The sequence below is a fragment of the Podarcis pityusensis genome, assembly GCF_964106645.2.
Source record: "Podarcis pityusensis genome assembly, chromosome: 14".
In the NCBI taxonomy this organism is placed as follows: domain Eukaryota; kingdom Metazoa; phylum Chordata; class Lepidosauria; order Squamata; family Lacertidae; genus Podarcis; species Podarcis pityusensis.
In genome coordinates this window covers 6,821,675-6,841,544 of record NC_138039.1, presented here as the reverse complement: position 1 = coordinate 6,841,544, position 19,870 = coordinate 6,821,675, and the positions used below count along the sequence as shown (strand labels likewise).

General features: G+C 48.9%; 1 protein-coding gene across 2 annotated transcripts in view; it reads right to left on the bottom strand.

The window, feature by feature from the left end:
* MYO15A (myosin XVA) overlaps positions 1-19,870 on the bottom strand; it is a 111,426-nt gene that overhangs the window by 43,413 nt on the left and 48,143 nt on the right. The window contains exons 27-34 of one of the 2 annotated variants that reach the window (XM_080981567.1): positions 17,964-18,059; positions 15,726-15,961; positions 13,736-13,914; positions 11,204-11,276; positions 9,465-9,653; positions 7,617-7,729; positions 6,114-6,208; positions 443-596 (exon numbers count right to left, since the gene is read on the bottom strand). In XM_080981567.1, the coding sequence (XP_080837693.1) occupies positions 443-596; positions 6,114-6,208; positions 7,617-7,729; positions 9,465-9,653; positions 11,204-11,276; positions 13,736-13,914; positions 15,726-15,961; positions 17,964-18,059 (1,135 nt within the window). The remainder of the gene's footprint in view (positions 1-442; positions 597-6,113; positions 6,209-7,616; positions 7,730-9,464; positions 9,654-11,203; positions 11,277-13,735; positions 13,915-15,725; positions 15,962-17,963; positions 18,060-19,870) is intronic. The other variant, XM_080981568.1, reaches the window with a different exon arrangement.

Sequence of the window (19,870 nt, the reverse complement as noted above, 5' to 3'; positions counted from 1 at the left end):
TTTCTGGCTTAGCGGAGTCTGTAACCTGAAGCGTATGTAACCTGAAGCATATGTAACCCGAGGTACCACTGTACATTGCTTTGGGAAGCCTAATGGGAAGTGATTCATAAACAAAACGAATCGTTGTCATTTTGATGTTCCTTGGATGTTTCAAAGGTGTCCGAGGACAGAGAACACCCCTCCCTAGGACTGGCGTAGCCAACATGTGCCTCTTTCAGATCTTGCTGGACTACAACTGCCAGCCCCCTGTCCATTGGCGATGCCAACTGGGACAAACAATCCAACAGCTTCTGGAAGATTCTGGAAGGCACCAGATTGGCTGCCCCTGCTCTAGGAACACCAGGCTTTGAAGAAATCACCAAAGGAGGCTTTCTCTCGATTTGTCTCCAAGGAACAATTCCACATCCATTGTTTCACAGCTGACCTCACTTAGGTTGCTCACTGTTTGGCCGTGGAAGGTAGCTCTGCCTACACTCACCGGCTGTTTGAGGTCCCTCAGCTGGTACACCGTCTCCATTGCTCTGGCCTCCATTCCCTGCTCCGATCTGGCCTCCTCCCTTCATCCTGTGGGAGACAGCAGCCGGCTTCTCCAGTTCCTGGGCCAGGACAGAACAAATAAGCGTTGGCGCTTGGGGGGAGGAGGGTGGCGCAAAGGAAAGAAGGCCTAAATTCTAGGCTTTTCCCCAGCATGACAAACTCCAAGATCTGAATGGGAACCAGTCTTTCTATCTAGGTATTTTCATACTGCCTTGTTGCAAGGTGTTATGTAGTGTAGTTTCACCCTGGGCCAACAGGGGGATACTGTATATAGTTTTCACTCAGGTCTGTAGATAGTTTTCACTCAGGTCCGCGTCTGTTATTTTAGGCGGGAACTCTGGGCTGTTGTGGTTACAATGTTGACAGCCGGCTGCCTATAAATACAGGCCGGCTGAGCTGTTCGCAGTCAGTTCTATTCCAGCTTACCATAATAAAGAGCTACTTGAAGAAATCGCTGTGCCGGCTGCTATGTCAACCCACGACCTAACACTGGCGACGAAGGTGGGATAGATGGACATCAGAGCACAGCCAGATGCGGCCAGCCTCTGAACTGAGCTGAATCACTGAGCTGAATCACAGAGCGAAATCACTGAGCGAAATCACTGGGCAGAACCAATTCAGAGCTGACTGTTCTGGCTAGAGCACTGTGTTCCATCCATCGCCCTTCACGCCGGCATCGGGATCATGGCTTCACTTGTGCCTCTACCGCTTTTTGCGCCAGCCTCTGAATCATGGGACTCCTACCTCGCTCGGTTCGACTGCTACCTCCAAGCCAACGAGCTGACAGAAGTATCACAGGAGCGGAAGCGGGGCCTATTCCTCAGCCTCTGTGGGCCTGAGGTGTTTGAGACGGCCCGAGCGTTGGTTGCGCCTGAAGCAGTCCAGGCAACACCATGGGACACGATCCAAGAGAAGCTCCGCAACCACTACGCACCAAAGCCGTCCAAGATTGCTGCCCGCCATGTGTTCTACCACCGGAACCAGGCAGAGGGGGAGTCAATCAACAACTACACCACCGCCCTGCGACAGGCTGCCATGCACTGTGAGTTCCGAGACTTAGACGATGCCCTGATGGATCGAATCGTCTGCGGGGTCCGGGACATCCATCTGCAACGGCGCCTCCTAGCCAAGCCAGACCTCACGCTACAGAAAGCCATTGAGGAGGCTGTGGCCTCAGAAGCTGCTGAACGCTCCGCCCAGGAGATCCGCAAGTCCAGCAGCCCGCGTCTTGCTAGGGAGCCAGTTCCGGTGCATCATGAAGAGGCCAGCAGTGAGGAGGCATCCTCCAGTGAAGACGATGACGTGCACCAGACAAAGCGGGAGCGCAGGAAGTTCCAACAGAAGTCCAAGGGCCAACCGGAATGTGCTGGCTGCGGAGGCAACCATTCCCGTGCCAAGTGTCGATTCAGAGACGCCATCTGTAGGAAGTGTTCCAGAAGGGGCCACATCGCTAAGGTCTGCCGATCGGCTCCGTCTGACACCCCCCCCTCATCGACTCGCAAGTCCAAGTCTTCACTCCAGTCTGCCAAGGAAAGTTGTTTCGCTCTCACCAACTGCCGCTGCCCGTCTGGAACCACGATTGGCCAAACCGACTCGCCTACGCGACGCAAGCTGAACGTCACGGTGCTCATTGAAGGAGCTCCATGTGACATGGAGATCGACACCGGGTCTGCCCTGTCCATCGTGTCATGGAGCACCATCAAAAGACTGGTACCCAGAGTGTCCAAAAGGCAACTCGACTCTCACCGCGTACACCTGAGAGACTACCAGGGAAACGACATTCCCGTGGTAGGCGTTGGCCGGTTCCGGATCGCCTTCAAGGATTTTTCGGGCCTGCTCCGGTTGGTGGTGGTCGAAGGTCAGCGGCCAAGCCTCCTAGGGCTAGACTGGTTTGATGCCCTCGGCCTGGAAGTCACCGGCATCAACTGCATCTCTAACGCAGAGACTGAGGGTCTGGTCAAAGACTTTGCCGAGGTTTTTGACGGCACCTTGGGCCAATATACAGGTACGCCCATCTCCTTTAGCCTTGATCCACAAGTCGCCCCCATCAAGCTAAAGCCACGCCGGGTTCCCTTTGCTCTCAAGGCTAAGGTGGACGAACAACTGGACAAACTGATCGCCCAAGGAGTTTTGGAGCCGGTTGACCACGCAAAGTGGGAAACCCCCATCGTCACGCCTGTCAAGCCAGATGGGTCGGTGAGAATCTGCGCTGACTACAAGTGCACGATCAACAAGGCACTTCAGCAGCACGCTTACCCGGTTCCTGTTGTCCAACACCTGCTGCATTCCCTGGGTGAGGGTAAGGTCTTCGCTAAGCTGGACCTTGCCCAAGCCTATCAACAACTGCCAGTCGATGATGCCACTGCTGAAGCCCAGACGATCGTCACCCACCGGGGGGCTTTCCGTTGCCGCCGGTTGCAGTTCGGGGTGAGTGTGGCTCCTGGCATCTTCCAAAGCCTTATGGAGCGTCTCCTGCAAGGGCTTCCGGGCGTGGTACCATATTTTGATGACGTCTTGGTGTCTGCAGACTCACACCAGCAGCTGTTCGAGCGCCTCCGTGCCGTGCTGACCAGGTTCCAGGAGGCCGGGCTCAAGGTAAAGAGGGACAAGTGCCAGATCGCCGTTCCACAGGTAGAGTTCCTGGGCTATCTTATCGATGCCTCCGGTCTTCATCCAACCACATCCAAGATCTGCGCTATCCAGCAGGCCCCCACCCCAAAGAACAAAACGGAGTTGCAGGCATTCCTGGGGCTGCTGAACTTTTATAACATGTTCCTGCCCCACAAAGCCACAGTGGCTGAGCCTCTTCACCGACTCCTTAGCACTAAGACGCCTTGGGCCTGGGGTCATCGGGAGACGGCGGCCTTCAACGTGGTCAAGGCTCTCCTTTCTTCAGACAGTGTGCTGGTACAGTACAGTGAATCCAGGCCGCTGGTCCTTGCCTGCGACGCCTCACCTTTTGGCATCGGTGCTGTCCTTAGTCACCGTTTTCCAGATGGAAGAGAAGCACCGCTCGCCTACTTTTCCAGGACACTATCTCCGACGGAACGGAATTACAGCCAGCTCGACAAGGAGGCATTAGCACTTGTGGCTGGAGTGAAGAGGTTCCATGAATACCTCTATGGCAGGACTTTTGACCTCATCACTGACCACAAGCCACTCCTGGGCCTCCTCGCCGGTGATCGTCCAACTCCACCGGTCCTCTCACCACGCATGCTGCGATGGACTGTTTTCCTGGCTGCCTACCACTACCGGCTCATCCATCGCCCGGGGAAATCGATGGGCCATGCCGATGCCCTCAGCCGTTGCCCTCTTCCAGCATTTGTGGAAGACCCGGCTCCAGCTTCATCGCTCCTTCTGATTGAGGATCTTCCGGCAGCGCCTGTATCGGCTGCCACTGTGGCCTCCGCATCTGCCCAGGATCGCACCATCAGCCGGGTGCTCAACTGGGTGTGGAGGGGGTGGCCACAAGGGCCTGTTGCATCGGAGTTCCAGCCCTTCGCAACCAGACAACATGAACTCTCAGCTCATCGCGGCTGCCTGCTGTGGGGAGACCGCGTCGTGATTCCCCAGGGACTCCGTCAGCGCGTCCTGGAGGCTCTGCACGTTGGCCACCCAGGAATTGTCAAAATGAAGGCGTTGGCTCGGTGTTACGTCTGGTGGCCTAATATGGACGATGCCATCACTGCCTGGGTGTCCGCCTGTCAAGCGTGCCAGGAGTCGAGGCCTGCACCACCGGCAGCTAAGGGACACACCTGGGAGACGCCAAAGACACCCTGGTCGAGGGTGCACATCGATATGGCTGGCCCCTTTCACGGCCGGACCTTTATGGTAGTGGTGGACGCCTATTCCAAATGGCTGGAGGTCGCCCTGATGCCCTCCACCACTACCGAAGCTGTCATCCGGGTGCTGCGAGGCCTGTTTGCAACGCATGGGTGTCCTGATGTCCTTGTCTCTGACAACGGACCGCAGTTCACGTCAGGCACGTTTGAGCGGTATCTTTTGGGACTGGGCATCCGCCATGCCCTAACGGCACCCTTTCATCCATCCAGCAACGGGCAAGCGGAAAGAATGGTGCGCTCGACAAAAGAGGCACTGGCGCGCCTGGACCGGGGAGACTGGCATGAGCGGGTCGCCGACTACTTTTTCGTGCAACACATCACCCCTCATGCGGCCACAGGGAGGAGTCCTGCTGAACTGCTTATGGGCCGCCGCCTCAGGTCACCGCTCGACCGGCTACACCCAGACTTTGCCGTGGCTGAACCCCCAGGCTGTGCCAACGCACCACGGTCATTTGTCCCAGGAAACCAGGTCTTTGCCCGGAACTATGTGGGGGACATCCCTTGGGTGCCAGCCACAGTAGTGGGAGTCACTGGACCTCGCTCGTACCAGGTGGCACTCGAAGACGGACGCTTGTGGCGACGGCACATAGACCAGCTTAGGCGCAGGGTTGGGGACTTGGACACTACCGAGGTGCCCCCAACTGCGCTTGCGGCTCCAGAAGAGACACGTACAGATGGCGAGGCCCCACCTACACCTCCCTCGCAAGCTGACAGCGTGGAGCCGAACCAAGCCGTTTCAGAACAGACTCAGACCACTCCACTTGCGGAGGCTCCACCTACAGCAGCGGATCCAGGGGAGTTGGTTCCAACGCCACCTAGGGTCGCACCACAGCCTCAGCGAGAACTGTGTGGCCCTCCGGACTTGGCTACCAGTCCCCGGCGGTCTGGCAGAGTTTCCAAGCGCCCAACTTATTTAAAGGACTATGTTGTTGGACAGGTATCACTGTTGGTCTAAGTATGGGAAATGTAACCGATATGCTTTTGTGCTTAATTGAACCATTACGCGTAGTGCTGTATATAAGGAAACCATTACGATTGTAACTAACGCCTTATCTCGGTGGGGAGGGGTGTTATGTAGTGTAGTTTCACCCTGGGCCAACAGGGGGATACTGTATATAGTTTTCACTCAGGTCTGTAGATAGTTTTCACTCAGGTCCGCGTCTGTTATTTTAGGCGGGAACTCTGGGCTGTTGTGGTTACAATGTTGACAGCCGGCTGCCTATAAATACAGGCCGGCTGAGCTGTTCGCAGTCAGTTCTATTCCAGCTTACCATAATAAAGAGCTACTTGAAGAAATCGCTGTGCCGGCTGCTATGTCAACCCACGACCTAACACAAATGTTGTCCCTGCATCATGCCAATATTTGGTGCAGTGGTTGGGGGGGGGGGCTTGTCTTGTAACTGTTCCCTCACTAGCTGTTGAGCCTGAAAATTGCTGTCCTTTTTGTTGCCACATTTGACAGAGAATCCAGACAACACTGCTGCCTGGCACACCTCAGAATTTCATGCATTCACCTCCTGCTTCTTTTTTCTTTCCTTTCTTTAAAATCTGAGGTTCAGAACAATCTGTTTTACCACTTGGGAGAGAGACCTTTTTTTGGCCGCTAACACCAGAAGAAATCTCCCTTCCAGCATTCTGAGAATTAGGTGTCCTTTGAGAAACAGGACACTGGGCCTGACTGTGTAGCATCCACTTTGCGTCTGGGGATTAGGGAGGGGACGGCGCTTTCCTTACCCCATTCCCATAGGACAGAACAGGGTCAAAAAGGCTGTCCAGGTAATGATCCAACCCCTTCTGGCTTCGGGGCTCGCTGAACGTGTCCGAATCTGCTTCCGGGTTCAGAAAGACAAATAAAAGAGAATTAGCCAGAAAGCAGTCCTCATAATGTGATGATTCCCATGGGGTCCCTCAGCCCAAAAATCAGGGTTGCCAGGGCGATTAATCAGAAATGGAGGATGAGGCTCCTGTAAGCTGGGTAGTAGAAGAGTTGGCAAGCCCCAGTTTCTAATGCGTTTGAAACTTTGCACCCACCACTATGGTCTGTGGCTTTGATGGAACACTGACTGCACAAAGGAAGGTACAGGTGAACACTATTCAAGCAGATCATTTTGATGTGGACAGGCAGAGATTTTTTACATCTGCTGTGACAAAGGAACACAATTACCAGTCACCTGTCCCACACAGATCATGGTGGAATGACATCCTGGTTCAACTCATCTTTTATATAACCGATACTTTCATAATGGAAGCAAGGGGGTCTTGGCTAACTGAGTTTGCCTCTGTTTGGGTTTGAGTGTTATTTCTTTATTGTTATTGTTGTGTTTAGTTTGTACAAATCCAATAGAACAAATATCACAGGGCAAGGAGGGGGGATGGTGGGCAAAGAGGGACTTTCAACAGATGCTGCTTCTGCCACTCAGACACTGTTATGGCCGTCAGCTGATCGTTGTGGCTCGCAAAGAGGCAGCACAAAAAGTTTGAACCATGCAGGCAAAGGAAAATGTTCCATCCGGCCTCTTCTCCCCTCAGCTGCCAGCTGGGGGCAGCCATTCCATCAGGCTGCCTCAGTGGGAGAGATGGGACACTGAAGGCTCAGCTTTGCCAAAAGCCTAGGTCCTGCCCCTGCCCTATGCCAGCTGGTCATTATAAGAGCAACTGTTTAAGAATTGGTGCCTGAGTTTGATTCCCGATCTACTCTCTCTGTCGCTTTTACCCTTGTGTAGTGTGCTTTTCTTTTCTTTTTTGCATTGCAAGTCTGCAAAGCAGGGACTGCCTGTTTTTAATTGACTGCATGGAAGTCACTCTGGGAGTCCTTTTGGCTGAAGAGCAGGGTGCAAATGCCCTCAAATAATTTAATAAAAATGGGTCACCTGACATCATTGTGACATCAGGTGGCTGGCAGGGGAGGTGACATTTTTCTATGAACGATGTTATGATCTTCTGTCATGCACACACACACACACAGCGGCAAGCTCAGGGCTTGTCCATACATTCACTCGTCCTCCCAGTTCCCTTCAGGAAAACTTACTCTTTACTGCTGAATCGGAGCAAATGTCAATCAAGTTTTCCGTGATTGACGTTTGCTCCGATTCAGCGCTAAAGAGCAGGTTTTCACAATGAAAGCAGCAGGGCAAATGTAAAACTGCTTGGATCCATGCCTAGAAAGCACAGAACAAGCAGAAAACCTGCTTTCTAGGCGCAGGACCAGTGAAGGGTGGACGAACCCTTGGTCCTTACCATGGCTGCAATATCCTTCTGAGTCTGGCAGGTTGGTGGGGGCCACCGTAGGGGCCTTCATAAGTGGCGGAGGAGGAACCTTCTCACCAGAATCCAAACTGTGTCTGAATACTCTAAGGATAAAAAGGAAGGAGAGCAATGGGAGATGGAGGAGGAGGAGGAGAGAGAGAGGGCAGACAACACCATGTTTCAAATTGGGGGTGGCACCAAGAAGAGAAGAGAGAGTGAGCAGAGGGGGAAATGTCAAGGTAAAATAAAACTCCAGCTGGAAATATTTATTATTTGCAGGGGGCATTCAGCACATGCAGAGTTTCATGCTTGCACACTGTTCTTCTAAACTCTACAACAGGGGTGGAGGACCTCCAGTCTGTGGGCTGCTTGTCCTCTCTATCCAGCCCTGGGGACTCTCCTTAAGCCCAACTCAAGAGTGCCCCCATCAGGAGCCCTGCTTTGTGCCCTTAAATGCTTTTGGCATGGCAGGAGCATGTCCCTAAACTAGAATAATGCCTCTTGCTCGCCTGGGTGGAGGGGTACGTGTTGAAACCTCTGCTTTTCTGCATGCTGAAATGTAACCTGTACGAAGGCAAGAGTCACAGATGATGTTCCGCCCATTTTTTCCTCTCTGGCTCCACCCACCACCCTGGAAGGTTGTCCACAAGGGAATGGGCTGCCTTGTTTTGCCCGTGTTGGCCCCTCCCTTTCATTGCTTGGCAAGAGATTATTGCCCTCCCTGGGCGAGTCATGAACCCTTGTCCAGGGAGGGCTGTGGGTACACTCTGCAGAGAACTATGTGGGTGCTGTGCTCTTTGGGATTCCTTTCCTTCCCATTTTGTGTTGTGTTCCAAAATGAGCTCGTGAATGGCATAGGGGGGTTTTAACCCCTGCTGCTAAGGGGGTGCCTGGGGGGCTGAAAGTAGTGGGAGTGTTGTTGGCCGTGCCACTGATTTTAAAAGAGCCTCATATTTTAAAGGGTTCTCAGTTTTTCTGACATGTTTAAAATAGTTTTGTTGTTGCTGAACAGCCTTTATTACTAGTACCTCCCCCCCCCCCTTTTTGCTAATATTGTTTATGGTTTTGGAAGTGGGCATATTTAAATATTTCCTAAGTGTTATGTACTGAGTTGACTAGGATCCAAAGTGCAGCAGTCTGATTGGTCCGCAGGAGCCACCCAATCCAACTCCAGGTGGAAGTGAATCCGCAACCTGATTGGCCTACAGGAGAATCCCAGAAATAGCCAATCACATGGGACCCAATGTGTAAATAATGTATATAAAGCAGACATTTCAGGGGAACTTCCATTCCTCACTATTATGAGCTGAATAAAGAGCATGAAATCCACACTCGACTCCGAGTATATTTCACTAGGACTGGGTTAGCACATGGGAAGATCCAGACCGTGCGCAGATCTGACTGGTATTCAAGGTAAAGGCATAGATTCATCAAAACCAAAAGCTGCATCCTTTATGGCAGCAACTAGGATAACATCAGGGCAGTTTCACATCTGTATAGAATCAGAACCGTAGAGTTGAAAGCAATCGTATATAGTCCATCCCCCTGCAATGCAGGAATCTTTTGCCCAACATGGGGCTCGAACCCCCAGCCCTGAGATTAAGAGTCTCCTGCTCTACCGACTTAGCTATCCCTCAGGGCAAAACAGAAAGCAAGCTTGTGTCCGCAGTACAGTCCCTGATCTCTGGGCATCCCAAGCACAAGGGTTGGGCACTTCCATGCTAAGATGGCACCCAGTCTTGTTCTCTTCAACAACCTTCCACAACCTGTGTCCACGTGCTCTTGAAACTGCACTGAACTGTTCAAAGAAAGAGCTAGCAAGTCGCCTCTGCTACTTACGCTTTGCTGCCAATATTTCTCTCCGGCCCTTCTGAGGCAACAATGAAGTAGGACTTATGCTTTGGGAAGCCACGGATGAGTTCCAGGTCGGACACCAGGTCCAAGACGTAGTCGTGGCCGGCCAGCTCAGCCCACTGGGTGCCGTCCTTCATGGCGACTGACCAGCCTCGCCACCCCTCTGCAAGCCCCCTGTGAAGAAGGGTCAGTCCTGAGCCGCTCTGGGTGCTTAAAATCCAGGAAGGAGTAGGGCACTGGGGATCAGCAGAGATCAAAATCCCAAAAGGTAACTGCAACTGAATGCCCAGTTGTCAGGAGCAGTTCATTCCCAGAGCTGGAATCAGACGAGACCTCCTGAGCGGAGGACCCCATTAGAGGACCAAGGTGGGGGGGGTGAGGAGAGGGAACCCCTGACATCATAATCCAGGGCAATACCCTATTTGGCGAACATTCAGATCAGGCGAACTAATGTGCCCCACCCTGGATTTAGCAAGAAAAAAGCACACCAAGAACTCTGGCCAGTGTAAGTTTCAAAAGTGGGAGTGGTCCCTATTCGTAAATCAATAGCCAATTGTAACAAAAACTAATCCATTCAAAAGTATGTATTCTGACAAGGATTACAAACTCAAACAGAGATTACAAAGTCAAACTCATAAGGATATGTATAACACAATAATTTGTTACAGTATTAAAGATAAGAGTTTATGAGTAGAGATAAGTTCATGTTAGTCCATAGTAAGATTTGACATGAAGATCTTAGTTTCAATCATTGAGCAGAAGTCAGAAGTCAGTTATGGATCAGAAACCAGGACAGGGTCCTGTTTCGATGTATTAACCTTCATCAGTTGTAAGTATCAAACATTACATGACATGTTTGAGTTGTAATCTCTATTTGAGTTCTTGGTGTGCTTTTTTCTTGGTATATTTAATAACAAGAACTCCACCCTGGATGTATCCATCAACTTTTGAGTCTCCAGATTCTATTGGTCATAGGACCATTGGTACAGTATATACAGGTCCTGCTATCAGAAGGCGCAAAAGCCACAAATTCAGTTATCTGAACACAAAGAATTATGCCCCAAACCTTGCTACACAAATAGCTAAGTCAGGTATCTGAACAGCCAGAGTTTGCCCTCTTCCTTACTTCCTTGCTTATACTTTGCTGGTTGGCAGCAACCATTTTTGGGCAGAAACCATGCAAGGAAGGAGGGAGGTTGGACAAATCACGGAGCAGGAGGAATTGGACAAATCAGGTTTCCCTTTTTCTCTCTTTTGCTGGTTGGCTTCAGCCATTTCAGGGGAAAAACCAAGCAGGGAGCGGGGAGAGAGACTGGACAAATCATGGATTCAAAATGTTTCCTTAGGGAATAATGAAAATTGACAGCTCTTTATGCGAATGCTCGCCTAATGAGTGATTTAATAGGAACTCATTGCATTCAGAAAGCAGAACCTGTGTGTACTCATTTGGCAGCACAAGGCATCCTCTGTCCTAGTTCTGTGCAGAAGGAGGGACTGATGCCATAATAATGGTCAGGATCAGGACCCTAGGAAGCCTGGAGCAGCCAGGCACAGTTCTCCAACTCTCGTTGGAATTGCTCCTAGTCTAGCTGCCTTCTGGACAGCTCCTTTCCTGTTTTGTATCAGGCCCTTTGGCTTCTGATTCTGCTAGACAGTTCCCCTGGAATGGGGACACCAACAAGCAGACCCTGCCCCACCCCCAGTAGATTTTCATTTCCTTCTACCTGTATTTCAGTACATTTTCAGCAAGGTTTTCTCCGGTGGTCCAGGAATGGATGGGGCAACAGAAGTGATCTCCTGTCGTGGTAAAAACAAAGAGCTATTTAATGCAAGTGGTTTTCTTTTAAAAAAATAAGTATCAATTTAAGCTATCTAGTAAGTCGGTAGGGACAAACAGCAAAGGAAAAAACACTTTTTGAAAGTTGGATCTCTCCTATCCTCAGGACAAAATGATCATTGGATAGCACTGTGGTAGTATTGTTTTTATTTCGTTTTCAAAAGAAGATCCCTTTCAGAGGAATCACTGTATGGACATGGGTTCGAAGCCAATCTGTCCTCTGATCATGTCCAGAGTGCTTTTTCTTTTCTAATGGGAAATGGGGGCGGGGGTTAATCAGAAAAAGAAAAGCACTCTGCACGCAATCAGAGGTTGCTGGCTTAAAGAGGCAGAATTTTTGAAATCTCTGGCACAGGTCTGTGATCCAGTGTTCATACCAAAGGATCAATGTGTTCCTCTAAATACCTCTGTTCTCCCTTCCCCCAGTTAACCAGAGAGAGAAAAAAGCAGATAAGGGGAAGCAATAAAGGGGACCATCTTCTCTGGTTGCTCATATTCCAGCAACGGCTCAGAACCGCAATACCTCAAGGACCGCTTCTTCCCATATGAACCTACCCGGATCCTGAGATCATCTTCTGAGGCCCTCCTTTGTGAGCCTCCTCCTTGAGAGGTCTGGAGGGTGGCAACATGAGAACGGGGCCTTCTCTGCAGTGGCTCCCCATCTGTGGAATGCTCTCCCCAGGGACGTTTGCCTGGCGCCTTCATTATACACCTTTAGGCACCAGGCAAAAACATTCCACTTTAACCAGGCTTTTGGTTGATCCGATTTACATCCTATGTCCTTTTAAAATGTGGTTTGGGTAGGGGCTATTGGGTTGTTGTTTTATTTTTGTTGGGTGTTTTGTGGTTTTGCATCTTGATTTTATTCTGTGAACTGCTCTGAGAGACCCGTGGGTATAGGGCGTTATATAAATTCAAATACAAATACTCTGCTTTTTGATGTCTCTGCAAAAAAAAAGCAGAGACATCACCTTGCCAACAAAGGTCCGTATAGTAAAAGCTATGGTTTCCCCAGTAGTGATGTATGGAAGTGAGAGCTGGACCATAAAAAAAGGCTGATCGTCGAACAATTGATGCTTTTGAATTATGGTGCTGGAGGAGACTCTTGAGAGTCCCATGGACTGCAAGAAGATCAAACGTCTCCATTCTTAAGGAAATCAGCCCTGAGTGCTCACTGGAAGGACAGATCCTGAAGCTGAAGCTCCAATACTTTGGCCACCTCATGAGAAGAGAAGACTCCCTGGAAAAGACCCTGATATTGGGAAAGAAGGAGGGCACAAGGAGAAGGGGACGATGAGAGGACGAGATGGTGGGACAGTGTTCTTGAAGCTACCAGCATGAGTTTGACCAAACTGTGGGAGGCAGTGGAAGACAGGAGTGCCTGGCGTGCTCTGGTCCATGGGGTCACGAAGAGTCGGATACAACTAAACGACTAAACAACAACAATACTACTACTACTACTACTACTACTACTACTACTAATATTTGGGGAAGGGGTGTAGGTTGGTGGTAGTGCATCTGCTTTGCATGAAGAATGTCCCAGGTTCAGTCTCCAACATCTCCAGGTGGGGCTGCGAATGTTCCATCCGAAACCTTGGAGAGCCGCTGCCAATCAGTGTAGAAAAATATTGAGCTAGATCAGGGATGTCCAACAGGCTCCTTTTCCTTTGCTTTAGCCTAAGAGGATCCGGCCCCAGCCCCTCGCCCCTCCCTCCATTTTTGCATTATCTCTGGAACGTATGATGGAGTTTTTGCTGTGAGGCAGATTGCTCCTAGCGATCTTTTGGTAAGTGACTAATCCCACTCCCCCTTCAATTTTGCCTGACTCTCGTCCCAGAACCCCAATAAAACGGGGCTTTCCCCCCTCTCTAAACAAAGCTCAACAAAAGGGGGTAGATCACTTCCAGTTTTTAATTCTGTGAGTAGATCGCAGTCTCCTGGAATTTGGCCCCCCCTGAGCTAGATGAATCAAAGGCCTGACTCATTATAAATAGGGGTGGGTGATTCTGTCTATTCTGAATTCTTCTTCTTTTTTAAGCCCTCCTGAAAGTTCACCAAAATTTTAGTGCAAATTTCTCCCAGTGTAGACACGTTCGCAATACAATCTTCCCTAATATAATGCATCTTTGTATCTTGTTTTTTGCTAATATATGTGTTTTTATGCACATATGCATTTTCGTAAACATTACCTGGCTGGAGACCTGCATTGCAATATCCAGGGAGGTGTGAGTTTCAAAGGATAGGACCTCATTTCTCCCTCACCGCTAGGCATAAGGCAGCTTCCTAGGTTCCCATTAGGCCAAAGAGACAATGGGGCTGAGCTCAGTGCCTTAGACAGGGCTATCACCTCCCTGTCCTCATAATCCAAGCCTATTTCTTGCCCTCTGCACCTTGATTCCTGGGTAACCAGGGCTCTCACCATTGAAACAGTAAACATCCAGGGCCATGTTGACTCTGTCCCGGCTGGTTGCCCACTCCAGCAGGGTGGGTGGGTAGGCCCGGGCGCCTTCAGCACCATCCTGGGCCTGAGCCATGGCTTGCATGAGCTTGTGCTGGCAGATGGGCTTGTAGCCGTCGAAAGCGTAGTCGGAAACAAATCTGCAGGGGAGGAAAAACAGAGATCCTGGGAGAATAAATAAGCCAAGCGGGGAGCAGAGCCTGGTGTTAGGATCCTGCACCTTCAGGCAGATGCCAAAATAACAAAGCCCTGGCAGGGCCCACGGCCACACAACTGTGCTGCCTAGGGGTGATGGGAGTTGTAGTTCAAAACATCTGGAGGGCACCAGGTTGGAGAAGGATGGTATGTAGACAATACTGAGCTAGACTGGCCAAGCCTGAACTGAAGCCTAAAATTATCCGTGCGCCCCTTCCTTGTGTGTCCCCCTCTATGACAGGTCTGGAGGGTGGCAACATAAGAACGGGGCCTTTTCTGTGGTGGCTCCCCATTTGTGGAATGCTCTCCCCAGGGAGACTTGCCTGGCACCTTCATTACATTTCCTTAAGCGCCAGGCAAAATCTTTCCTCTATAAGCAGGCCTTTGGCCTTTAACTATCTGCGGTGGTTGGGATGTTTTTAATGTATTTCTTTTCCCTCTTGATTTTAATGTATCTATGTGGGGTTGTTTGTTTCTTTGTTTGTTTGAATAATAGAATCACAGAATTGTAGAGTCAGAAAGGGACCCCGAGTGTCATCTAGTCCAACCCTCTGCAGTGCAGGAATCTCAACGAGATAATACACAACAGATGGCCATCCGACCGCTACTTAAAACCCTCCAAGGAAGGAGAGTCCAGGCGACTAACAGATTTAATCAATCATAATAAATAAATAAAATAAATAAATCAGAAGCGTGCTCGACAGTAACATGGAGCAGGGCTTTCAGTGTGGCTCCCCTGTTCTGTGGAACATAATCCCGGCTGAGATATGTTGGGAGCCCACTAGAAGCTAGTACCTTCTGGGAACTATTGAATATATTTTTATTCCGACAAGCTTTTCCAGCTGAATGACAAGTTCATACCCTCCAACCTGTCTTAGACGAAAGACAACAAGCAGGAACTGAGTGCAAGAGTACTCTCCCCACCTGTCATTGATTTATAGCAGCTGGTATTCAGGGGCATAATGTAAGGTTACCTGATTTTTTTCAATGAATCTGGGGACACTTTTCAACTTCAATGGATTTTGTATGGGGACTGATCTGCATTGTATTTTTCGCTCCATAGGACGCACCTGACCATAAGACGCACCTACTTTTTAGAGGAGGAAAACAAGAAAAAAAATGTTCTGTGCAGAGCGTGTAAAGCAAGCAAAGTGAGAGCCGCTTACATGGCTTCTGTCCCGCTTTGTGTAGCTCTTACTTTGCTTGCCCATCCCTCCTCCTGCCTCGCTGTAAAGCGCGGCGACGCCGGAGCAATAAGAGGAGGAGGAGACACTGGGACAGGTGCTTTGCTTGCTTTACAGTGAGGCGGGAGGAGCCATGGCTCCCGTCCGTCCATCCTCCCACCTCACTGTAAAGCCAGCAGAGCAAGAGCCGCTGACATGCTCTCTGCTGCTCCTGCTTTAAAGCAAGAAAAGCGAGAGCTGCGCAGAGCTTTGCAGCGAGCAACTGGCAGGAGCCATGGCTCCGAATTCAGAGGCATCCCTCAGCTTGCGACTGCAGCGGCAGCCAAGGGATCCCTCTGCCGTCCAGTACATTTGCTCCATAAGACGCACAGAAATTTCCCCTTATTTTTAAGGAGGAAAAAAGTGTGTCTTATGGAGTAGAAAATACGGTAAATCTGGGGACTCTGCCTGGGAAACGGGGACGTCTGGTAACCTTAGCATAATGCCTTCCACACTGGAGGCAGACCTCAGCCAATGCAGCTAGTAGCCTTCTTCTCTTCCTCTCCCTGCTCTTCCCAGCCGGTGCCACTCACTTCAGCAAGTATTTATCCAGGCTGTGGGAAGGGGCAAAGGCACTGAAGGCGGAGGCCAACAGGAGCCAGCCACGTTCCTCATTGTTGACGTTGGTGTTGCGCCACACTTGGTTGGCAATCTGGGCCAGGATCTCGTCTCGCAGGCTTGGGATCGACAGCCCCTTCTGCACGATGTAGTTCCCGAAGAGGACCTCCTGTGTGCCGTTGAGGCGGGGGTCGCCCATGAAGCGGAGGATCTGCCAAGGAAAGAGGGTGTGACCAGAAAAACACACCCCACATGCCACAACAGAACCGCCACCCTCTTCCTCCCTCTCCTTGTGAGGTTCATTAAAAGCCGAGATTTGGGGCCAGAGGTGCTGCAATTTATATATATAGATAGATTTCTTGGTGTACCAAAACACGTGTGTTGTCTCTTTTTTCAAGTTGTGTTTTCTACAATTCAGTTTCATTTGGTGTGAGGCATTAGTGTTACATACAATGTCAGGTTAGGAAGAAAAGAGGGGGAGGGGGGAGGGAAAGGTGAGTGGGGTCGGGAGGTTATGTTTCTAGTCTTCTACTAAGTGTTATCCTGTAGATGTCCCTTTTACGAAGAGGCACGTAGTAAGACCATTGATTCCCTGCTGTTGATGCTTGCTGACCTCCCGGAAAAGCAAAAATTCGACCTTTTCCTGTTAGGCAGAGATCATAAGACGACCTGGATGGTCGCCAGATTCTGTGTACAGATCTGTAGGTGCAGATCATCCCCCAACTCAAACTAGTTCATCAAGAAAATCCCCAAACTCGTTTCCATGGGTGACTCTGGGTCATCTCTTTGCGGTAGCTAATCTTAAAGTTTTAAGTGTCTATACGTTTATCGCATTTATAAATTTTAAATTTATCGTTGTACATTGTTTTAAATGTTTGTTTTCCTTCTGGGATTGTACCCCCAAGTGTGTTTTATAAGTTGGTCTCCGAGTGTAATAAATTATCTATCTATCTATCTATCTATCTATCTATCTATCTATCTACTAAGTGTATGTGTGGGGTTTTGTGTCAGCACTTCAGTTTCCTCCAAGAAGAAGTTCAGAACACTCTTTTGGAATTCCTATCCAGAAACAATTCCAGAAGTACAGAACTGTAACACAAGATGCTGTTGGCCTGCATCTTACTTTAAGAATATTATTACTGTTGCTATTTATTCTCCCCTCCCCCTTTTCCTACTCCGTCTTCTCCTTTCTTCTTCTTTACCCCACCTCTGATTTTCTCTCCCCCTCCGTGAATTCTTACGTTAACCTCACATCACCCTTTGAAAAATGCAGCTCGACAAACCTTTCTGACTACATATGCTCTTTACAGTACTCTGATGTATTTTACTATGGTTTCTGCTTAGCTTAGTGACTTTATTATGTGCAACATTTAATTATGACAGTTGTATCATTTATTTATCTATCATTGTTTTGGGTTAGAGAGGATGGGCTGAAAGCTCCCAAACTCCAGCTTAAAACTCTGGGGTAGAATCCACTGTGGTCTAGAGGAGTCTTATACTTCTGTGGAGGGGGGAGTAGAAAGTTATGAAAGCCTCAGCTTATATTCGTTTGTTGTTAATGTTGCTTTTTTTCCTCTTCATGTGTACTGCCTGTTTTTGTTGTTCAATAAATAAATAATAAGTACCATGGGGGATATTCCCCCCCTTGTTACTATGTTTTGCATTTTTGTGTTTTTATATTGCCAACTGTCCTGTGATCCTCAGATGAAGGGTGGTATAGGAATTTTAATAGTATTATTACTACTATTGCTACTGCTGCTACTACTACTACTACTACTACTACTACTACTACTACTACTACTAATACAAAAAGCCTGAGGTTCTCATCATTCCTTACTCTGCAGTCTTAAAGCTCTTGCATGCAAGATGGGTCAGAATTGGCTCTCATTTACATGATGTAACAGAAACTACTGAGAAATTATGAGAGTCTTAACTAGCTCATGGAACATAGATACATTTTTACAGACTCCTTGCTCCAGCATCTTTGTACATGTTACTTGGCCAGAGAATTGCATTGCAAAATTCAGGGATGTGCAAATTCACAGATTTCCAAATGGCTGTTTTTCAGTTTCGCATATTGTTCTGGTGAATTATGTAGGTTCATGTTTGCGTGCAAACTGAGTCATATTTCTTCCCTATCCCTCTCCACCGCTGGTACGACGACACAGACACTCACGCTCCGCATTTGATCAGGAAGATTCCTCTTCACCTACCAGTTTGAAAAGGGACACCGCTTCTCCTCTCAGGCTCTCGTCTATCATTGTCAGTGAGGATGCCAGAGTCCTTGTGAGCATCCCAAAGAGTGGCTCCTGAGGGACAAGAGAGGAGGTGAATGTTAACTAGGGCTGCACTTTCTGGCCTCTGACACTGGACCAGGGACCAAGGGCCACTGAGAAGCTGCTCCTGCCCTCTCCCAGGAAGAAACTGATGGCAAAGGGGAGGCCAGCCTTGCCCCAGCTGTCAATCAGAGAGGAAGCACTGGAGGGAGTTTGCTTTGCCCTTCCATTCTAGACATTTGCTGCGTAACTAAAAAGTAGTACCTGAGTTTGTTTGCTCCCTCCCTCTCTCCCAATTCATTTTCCTTTTATGCCACGACTTTCAGATTGTAAGCCTGAGGGCAGGGATCATCTTCCCAGTGACCGTTGTAAGCTTTTTCAGTCAAAGAGCGGGGGGAAATGCTTTTAAGTGAGAACAGCTGCCTTGCTTCACTGATTAGCTATGTATTTTGGCAGAGCCGCAAAAGCAGGTCAAGGGAAGGACCAGTTTATTCTTTTGACAAGAATGGTGGTGTGCTCAAGCCACCAACTAGAAGAGTTGCCACCTTTTATCTGGGCAAATTATGAACAGTCCAGCCAAAGCCACTTTTTGCTCCAGACTGATGCTGAGCATGGGGGCTTCTGGAAAAAGCAGGCTCAACGTTTCCCTACAGTTCCCACCCACCTAAAAAAATTCTCTTTGCTCCCTTTACAAAACTGCACCAAGGAAACTTCCTTACCCCCAAGCGCTGGCATGTTGACAGCAACCTACACTTCACTGTATTAGTAGAAGTGGCATTGTTTAATTTGATCTATTGGAGTGACAAATCTACCATTGGCGATCATGTGATCATGATTCAGGAGAAACGCATTGCTGTGCGCTGGGACCATTTATTATGAGGACAGACAGGAAGGTCAAAGCGCAATGGCAGAGCAACAGGCTTGCCTGCAGAATTTCCCAATATCAGTCTCTGTTGCCTCTGGGTAAAAAGATCTCCAGTATCAGCACTGGGGAATGGCTGTGTCAGGACCACACCCTGAAGCAGATGAGACCTCCTTGTAGGAGGAATACTTTACTGCTGACTCCAGTTACAAAGGCTGAGGATGCTGAAGAGGCCAGAGACCATCTTGGCTGTGATTCCTGGCAGATGTGATCTCTGCCTTGCAGGCCTTTTCCACCTGGCCTAGGATGGCAGGGCCCTGACTGACTCCAGCTACAAAAGCTGAGTCTTCTGGCCTGGGGTATTGTTTAGTGGGAGGTTGCTGTTGGGACAGGGGGTTGCTGCTGTTATTGATAATAATTCTTTGTTTCTTTATTTTTAGATCTTATTATAATTTATGGGTTTTGTGGAACTCGATCAGTTTTGTTGTGTCCTTTTTGAGCTGTTTTATTTATTGTTTATGACTACTTTTGTAACTATATCAATCTTTTTATGTTGTAAGCCACCTTGAACATGGTTTTAACTATGGAAAGGTGGCATGCAAATAAAACGACTATGATGACTTTATTATTATTATTATTATTATTATTATTATTATTATTATTAAAGGTTATAGCCTGTCTTTCTCCAAAGTAGGGATTCAAAGTAGCTTGCAGCATTTAAAAACAACATTATAAAATACAAAGTAATAAAAACAAACCAGTTAAAAACAGTAATTAAAATACATCAGAATACATCTACAGCCAGCAATTAAAATACAGTTTACTCTGACAGCAGCCTAGTAATTCTGCACTTTCAATTTTCATCATCTGCACCTTAATTTGCAAAGGCCTGTACTTGGACAGAGGAAGTTTAACAAACCCTGAAACTGCCAACCCAGAAGTCACCTCTTGGGTGGGCTGTCTGTAGAATCAAGAGACTTGT